The 8,308-nt window shown below is 38.8% G+C and overlaps 1 protein-coding gene across 1 annotated transcript; it reads left to right on the top strand.

The window, feature by feature from the left end:
• The first annotated feature begins 299 nt into the window (after positions 1 to 299).
• LOC128603290 (Golgi-associated plant pathogenesis-related protein 1-like) lies at positions 300 to 2,164 on the top strand. Its single transcript, XM_053617600.1, has 4 exons — positions 300 to 306; positions 1,218 to 1,412; positions 1,495 to 1,572; positions 1,816 to 2,164. Exons 1-4 carry the CDS (start codon positions 300 to 302, stop codon positions 1,968 to 1,970), a joined length of 435 nt encoding a protein of 144 aa, XP_053473575.1. The 3' UTR covers positions 1,971 to 2,164.
• Positions 2,165 to 8,308: the final 6,144 nt, after the last annotated feature.

Here is an 8,308-nt window from a genome sequence, read left to right as displayed (position 1 = left end):
AACCTTATTTCTCTGTGAGAATGCACATGTTATAACAAATTAAACAAATTTCAGTTTCCTTAATTCCCTTAACCTGAGAGGGAGGTGCACTTGTTCTGAGATAAATAGTAGAAGAGAAACCAGAGAAAGAGAAAGGAGAGCAAGCAAGACGGACCATTCATTGACAACAGGTATGACCTTAAGTATGTCAGGCGCTCATAAATATTACATAAATCAAATGGAGAAATAATGTACAAATAACAGATCATACAAATAACATTATTTCTCTTTTACCTTACAGCCTTTAAAACGCATCTAGTATGTCAGGTGAGTGTATTGCTTTGACCTAATGCCTTTATTTTCTTCACTCAAAATATTGATTTTATCATTCTAAACTATTAGTTTTTTTCTCCCCCTGCATTTTATGATTTCTACCACAAAGACAACCTCTAATAGAATCTCAAGCCCCTGTCATGACATTTCACAACGAATTTGTTTCTCTGAACTTGAATTTTGATGTGTAGCTACATTTTGTGGCAGTGTTTTACGGAAAAGTACATGGTTCTCCATTCAGTGTCCTCATAATTCAAAACATTTAGTCGACTGCATGTGTGACATTTGTATAGTTATTTACTATCAGCTTAGCTTAGTTAAATTGGTTAGTTGTATCTAAGAGCAAACTGACTGTTAGCTAGCTTACATGCATAATATGCATCAGGTCACATTAAATGACCTCATTTTAATTACTGAGTTGTAGTGACAGATCTGTTAGCTCTCTGCCAAACTCTCATATGGGCAACAGAACAGCATGTGAATTAAGAATATGCTACCTTGTCTATCTTCCAATTGAATCTTTTTTTTCAGGCATTTGCAATGCTAAAGAATTTTCATTCAGCAGGTTTCAGGAATGCTGTGCAAAATGCTGTCTACCTTTACAACTATGTGTGAGGATTTATGGGTATTTCAAATGTCTAGGATGCTAAAAGTTGTATAACATTAACGGCTCATGTCTCTTAATACAAGACGCATATTATCATTTGTAAAGATCCACCTGCAAAAAAAATTGTCAGATTTTTGTATTTCTATTTCTGCCATGAGCATCATTAAATGCAATTCCTTTTGACTGGATAGAACACATTCCTGTGAGATCCCATCTGTACTATCCTTTGTGTCTTAGGCTAATATATATATATGATTAAAACTTTTGCTTTTCTTCAAAGCAAACAACAAATTTGCAGAAGAGTTCCTGCAGGCTCACAATGAATACCGTGGGCAGCATGGAGCACCACCTCTTACACTGAATCCCAATCTAAATCATTCTGCTCAGGCATGGGCTGAGAACTTGCTATCGATCAGAACCCTAAAACATAGCAATACCACCCATGGAGAGAACCTGTACTATAAATACAGCTCACCACCCAAAAAAATTACAGGCAAGTAACCAGTTTACTGCTTACTAGTTGGGTACTAGTCTTTCATGATCTTTTACATGTCCTGAAGTAATTTTTTCAACAGGGCGTGTAGCGGTGGACAACTGGTACAATGAAATTAAGAAATATGACTTCAAGAAACCAGGATTCAGCTCTGGAATAGGTGAAGCCACATAAAAGCACAGTGTTGCAGTAGTTATCTGAAAAAGCAGCTTCATTGAGATCACACTGGTAGATAAACGTATATTGAATTTATGGTTCTGGTGGTTGTACCTCTAAGATTAGGTGTCTTTTTGAACATATGCTATACCTTTTAATAAAGACATGGGCAGAAGAACAAACAGCTTTATGGTTTCATGATACAGATACAGTATATATTGATGCACACTTTTGTTGGCCTTATAAGGCCACTTCACACAGGTAGTATGGAAGGACTCTAAGGAGCTGGGTGTCGGGGTGGCTACAGATGGGACTACAACCTTTGTGGTGGGCCACTATTCACCAGCAGGCAATATCAACAATCCTGGCTACTTTGAGAAGAATGTCCTACCTGTCCATTAATATGTATTATTGCATAAATAATTAACACAAAATAAACATTCCTGGGCAAGTCTTGATTTCTGCATGATTTCCTCATAAAATATTAGTTAATCTTCATGTAATCTTAAAAATACATTTAACAAATAACATCCACGACATGTTACATTGCTAGGTTTGTATTAATCAAATTGTTTAATCAATGTCTCTGGTGGAAAAAAGCATACAAACCTGAAGATGAGACAGTCACATAACAGAATTCTATTCACCTGCAATATGAACCAATACCTTAAAAGAGACTTCAGAGAACCTCTGTTTTAAAAGTTAATAAGATGGTAATTGGTCACAAAATATATATTTGTCTTCAGTCAGTTACAATCTTGCATCTTTATTATTTTCCCTGAAGTGGGCATCCAATAAACATCCTATATAGAATATCATATAACCATGATGTGGAACAATGATGTGACAAGGGAACCCCAGAGTATAAATGACCAGTGTATGTGGAAGGTAGAAAGGTTGTAAACGGAACAAAAAATGCAGATCTAGACAAAGATGACTTAATAATCCTGGTAAACATACAGTACATAATACTATTTTTTTCTGGAAAACAAAACATTGCATATCAACACCAAAGGGGTCATTTTATGAATTATGGTGGAGGAAGCAACACTGTGTGAGACTTCAGGTCCCTTTAGAATATACAGCAGTTTGTCATGGTATACTGGCATGATCTAAAAAGAGAATTTGTCATACAACATGATACTGATACAAAAAACCCACAATGAATCCGTTTCAATAGAATTCTTTATGTATAATCCCAAAGGATGACTTTTAATCAGCTTAAAACAATATCTGGTTGCTTTTCAAATAGCATTTGTATCATAGTTGTCATAGTCATAGTTCAATTCCTTATAAATAATTGTTCTACACAATCCATTTTTGTCTTCCCATAATGGTCCCTTTGGGGAATGTGAAATTAGTCACAATTTTATCACTATATCTTATGTTTTGCAGACACCCAGCTTTAAATTGTAGTCCATACAACAGTTAACAAAATCACCCACCACAGGCCCATGTTCTGTTTACCCCTCCGAAAGTAATAATAATAATAATAATAATAATAATAATAATAATAAAAATAACATTAATAATAATAAAGTTTATTTTATATAGTGCCTTTAAAAAAGGCCTCTCAAGGCACTTTACATAAGAGTACAGTCATATGAAAAAACAAGTACACCCCATGGAAATTATTGGGTTTTTTTTGTTGACATATTTGACAAGCAAATATTTGATCCTCTTTGAAAAAGTGACTATTAATGAAGGTGATACACTCTATGAAATGACATGAAATTGGCATTTTGTAGTAAAAACAGATCGGTCACATGGAAAAAAGTAAGTACACTCCTACATTTATCACACCTTCAAATCCATAAAATTAGGTGTTCAGGATTGGGGACAGTGATCAGAACCTGCTTAGGGAGTGCAGGAGGAACCTGTCTTATTTATACCCCTCTCATATCTAGTGTCTGGTTGTAGTATATGTGGTTATACTAGTGGATGTCACGTGATTGGAGGGGGGGGGGTGTTCTTGACCTGCTGAATGTGTAGGTGAATGTGTGCCTATAAGAAGTAAAGTTCCATTATGTTGTAGTTTGACACAGCTCTCTTGAGTGTTTATTATTCTCACCACATGAACTAAAAAAAGCAACAACATGGTGTCAGAAGATTCTCCCCAGTCTTTCCTGAAGGGAGTGAAGAGGATGTCTGTCGTGAGCTATAACTCTGCAGCAAGCGAGTGAAGCAGTACAGAACAGTAAACAGAAAAAAAGCAAAAGTAGTTGGATTCATAAGCTAGAATCCTAGTTTTACTCGACAATAGGAAAAGTTTTTTATGCATTATGTACCTCCTTTTGAAGACACTGAAGAACACTGCTCAGGGTCAGCTTCCTGCTTGATCCAACAGCTGCTCTGTACACCTCCAAAAGCCTTGGCATCATGGCATCTAGTCCATGCAGAAAAGACTCCACCAGGTCTGTAGTGACAATCCTTCTGAACTCAGCACTTAGCTGAAACAGACAGATGACAAAACACCAAAGAAAAGGGCATGAGTGAGGGAAAGTAAGAGCAGCATAGAGCTAAGGGTAGAAACACAAGGAAATTACAAATAGGATTGCAAGAGTACATGCTTCCTGACATCAATGCTGTATTGACAAAATACAGGATTTCTATGCTGTATTTGGTTGGAAAAACATTACCTGTCTCCCACTAAACAAGGCAGGCCATCTTCCATGACTGCAGAGATGAGTGGTTCATCACCAATGATCTCTTGTCTTCACTGTGAGAATGTTGCAATCATCAATTCATCCAGCAGCTGTAAATCTGGATTTCTCTTCTGCACTTTGGGAAGCATGGTCTGGTGATCCTTTTCTGATTTGCCCACAGTTTGTCCCTCAGATGGCTCTGGCAAGTAGTGGATCTCTCCCTTTTTTGACTTCTTGACTGCCTTGCTGCTTCCCTCTCCCAGTTTTCTTTCATTCACAACAACTTCAGGGCATCCCACTGCCATCATGCTCAGATGGTAATTGCCCATCTTGAATCTCAAACCGAACACCCAGCAATACAATCCTTTACCTGACCCTAGCTCCATGAGACAAGGGTGCTTCGCAACAAGAGCTTTGGCTACGCTTTCAAAGTGGTCTTTGGATAAGCAGTGATTTTGGACATGGTATCAGCTAGTCTGTCCAGTATTTCACTCTTCACACTCTTTGAGATGACCATCACAGTTCCATCCTTGGCATAGACATTATTTGCTGCCCTCAGCTAAAGCTCAATATCATGGGAGAAAGATGGAATTACAAAGCGATCGAGCCACTGTGTTGAATCACAACTACCTGGGGAATCAATGTTTGCAGTAGGGATATCACTTTTTTTCAGACCAAGTACAAGTACAAGTACTTACCGATACCAAGTACAGATATGAGTACTTCACAATTATACCATTACAGTTCTTACAATGTTTTATCTTCATCAGATGTTCTTCACTTTCTGACTGTAACAAATTAAGTATACAGCTTGCTGTTGCTGACATTTTAACATTCAACTTTTTGTTTTTCTGAACAAACATGGCACTGCTGCCCATTTCACATAAATGTAACCTGTAACACATTCAGTGGATTTCAGTACCACCCAACATAGTACCACAAAGTCATAATGGCAATTTTGTTTTCCTCATTCTCTTTTTCACATGCTCAGTAAAAGTCTCTGAAAAAATGCTCAAAAGTCTCTGAAGCACAGTCACAGCAGGAATCACATCTGAAGCCAAAGCATCAGAGGAGCTCATTTTTCGGGTTAACTCCTCAAACGAAGCAAGAAAAGATAGAGTCTTTTCTAGAAGTGTCCACTGGTGAGCGGTGAGATTGTTGGGGAGCTCATATTCTGACCCAAATATTCCCAGGGCCCGCTTCTGCTCGATGAGAGAATGTACCATGCAGTACATGCTATTCCAGTGGCTCTGCACGTCTTGCTGGAGTCTCCTTATAGGCATGTTGAGCTGCATCTGAATGTCTTCCAGCTGGGAGTAGGCTAAGGCGGAATGTTTAAAATGTCCCAACTATATTACGTCCAACTGCCACCACATCAGCAACACTCTTCTGAGCCAAAACACCCTCGTTAACAGCCAGCTGGAGGGTGTGAGTGGCACATGGCAAGCTAGGTAGTCCAGCATCACTCATAGCCTTGATCATGTTGTTGGCATTGTCCTGCAACACAACATGAACATAACTTTTCGGAATGCCCCACGTCTGAAGCACGTCATCAAACGCTCCTGCTATGGCTTGGCCAGTGTGCGAACCCCTAAACTGCGTTGTTTGTAAAATGACTCTCTGGGGAGTAAAATCCTCATCAGTCCACTGTGCTGTTAAACTTATAAGAGACATTGGGCTGACACTGCTAGTCCAAATATCAGTGGTGAAGCTGAAGGCCGAAATATCCTGCAACAGGTTCCTGATGTGCTTTTTCACCAAATCATGCAGCTTTGGTAATGCGGTATCTGTAATGTGGTGACGGCTGGGAATCTCATACTTCGGCTCAAGTACACCAAGAAGACAACGAAATCCTGTATTATCTACAACTGACAACGGTTGGTCAACAAGAGCAATGAACTGGGTAAGAGCTTCTGTTAGTTTTACTGCCCGTGGGTTGTCTCTGGACATTTTCTCTCGCTTCTCCAGGGTTTGCTGCAATGTTGATTGTTGCTGTTTCCCGCTGCTAACATTAGCAAACTCTTTGAACTTGGCGTTATGTTTGTTCTTTAGATGTTTAATCAAATTGCTTGTGTTAAATGAGCTATTTTTTTACCCGTCCTCTTGACAGTTTAGCAGAGCATAGTTTGCAGTCTGCTCTACTTTTATTATCATCACTTATCTTAAAATATCTCCAAATTGCTGACATTGCTCCTCTTCCTACTACCTGCTCAACTGACGAGAGGTTAGGCTATGTCACATTGTCATAAAGTGGTATCGGTGCGGTTGTATTAGGGTAGTTTTACGAGTACATGAGCACAGTATCGGGCCAACACCCGAGTACTGGTATCGGTATCGGTGCATCCCTAGTTTGCAGTATCCAAAGTGGAGTCAGAATCTGGTTCATACAACGTAAACACAACTTTCAGTGTGGCTTGTTCCACTGGTAGCTCCTTAATGTCTGTCAAATTGCAGAGCTCATTCCCAAAGTCTGGATCTTCAAACTGCAAAATGAAGTTCCTTCAGAGGCCCAGAGTGTTGTACAGTGCTGTACATAGCTCATCGACTGAGGGGGTACATTCTGTAGGGTGATACACCTTATTTCCTGAGGTGAAACAATTATTCGGAGAAGCATCATGGGAAGCATCAATAACTGAAACACAGCGAACAAACAAGAAAACATATTTACAGAAAAGAAGTGATTCAAAGTGAAGCTTAAAGACTTTGTACAAAGTACAAAGTTAAACAGCAGAGGCTTTTGTAAAGTTAAACAGCAGAGGTAATTGTACAGTACAATAACAGTATGCTCTGCAGTAAAATGAATATAACTGCATTGGTCAAGCACTCACTATGCTGGTTTAACAATTAAGAGTGTGTTTAAATGTATGACATAACCTTCCGTTATCAAATATTACCTTAATGTAACATGAATGTCCTCGGAGTGATGAGCAGCTTTCCTTCAACAGCGTATGCAGCAAGGGGAATGTGGTCATTCAGACTGTCAGGATTAACAACCACTGTTACTGCAGGGTCCCATTTGGCAAGCTGGTAACACCTGAGATGGAACGAAGGCTGCTGTGAATAGTTCCATAATGAATGATTCACAACCATCCACTGCACAGATCGCCAGTACTCTCCCAAAATCCTGCAGTCCACTTGTCTGTCCCAATGAGAGCACCATTCCTTTAGAGTATTTTGTCCCATTTAAGTAAGCAATAGAGGTGAGTGAAACAGAGTCCAGACCTTTAAACTTAGTGGATATAGCCTCTCTGATAGCAGCATCTAAGATTCCCACAGACACAAGTCTCAGTGCTTGGCTTGAAAATAGTTGGCATGTCCAAATAATATGCCAAAATCAGTTGATGTCTTGTAGCCAAAGTGTGCAGTATATTTTTGAAGTTACCAGCATCATGAACCACTTTTTTAAAGAATGAATGTTTAGCCTCAAATCATATTGTTCAGAACTCAATTAGTGGACCAAATTTCTTCATCAGCACCGGATAATGTTCATGATGCTTAGGGCGTAATTAGGGCGTAATTTAAAACCAGGAAATATTTCTAAAAGCAACTGTCTGTGGTCTGAGATTTTGGCTTGTTGGTAACAAAGAGTTTCTGTTGTGAATGTGGGGCTGCATAACAGTTCCACAATGTCTTTCAATTCAAGGGCCACAGACCAAGTTTTTTTTCACTCTCTGGAATACAGTGGCCAATTAACAAGGGAAGAAATCTAAGAAGGATCCAGTTTTCATGTCCATTGCCACCTACAGTTCCCTTTTTTGAAAAGATTGTTTGTATTGTCTGAGGTCTGTTAGTTTTGTCAGAGAACTGAAAAGGGAAATGATGTTATTCTATCATTAAGATCATTCAATGTGAAATATTTTTTACCAATCAGATCTGACAGATATACGCAGAGTTCTACAGTTACAATTTATTCCAACAAATAGTGCAGAAAATAAGGTGGGAAACCCTTTGCAGGATGAAAGTGGGGAAGTCTTCTTAAAGGACAGTCTTTCTTCAAACCATCAACACATCAGGCATTAGTTGTCTTAAACAAATTAACAGCATCATCAAACAATTCTGGTGTTCACAAAGTAAAGGTCCCATTTCTGACATCAT

The sequence above is a fragment of the Ictalurus furcatus genome, chromosome 28, assembly GCF_023375685.1.
Source record: "Ictalurus furcatus strain D&B chromosome 28, Billie_1.0, whole genome shotgun sequence".
In the NCBI taxonomy this organism is placed as follows: Eukaryota; Metazoa; Chordata; class Actinopteri; order Siluriformes; family Ictaluridae; genus Ictalurus; species Ictalurus furcatus.
This window is presented reverse-complemented; position numbering and strand designations above follow the sequence as displayed.

Coding starts and splice junctions, on each gene's coding strand:
- LOC128603290 (XM_053617600.1), top strand. Junction 1,413..1,494: donor ACCACCCAAAAAAATTACAG/GCAAGTAACCAG, acceptor TTTTTTCAACAG/GGCGTGTAGCGGTGGACAAC. Junction 1,573..1,815: donor AGGATTCAGCTCTGGAATAG/GTGAAGCCACAT, acceptor TGGCCTTATAAG/GCCACTTCACACAGGTAGTA.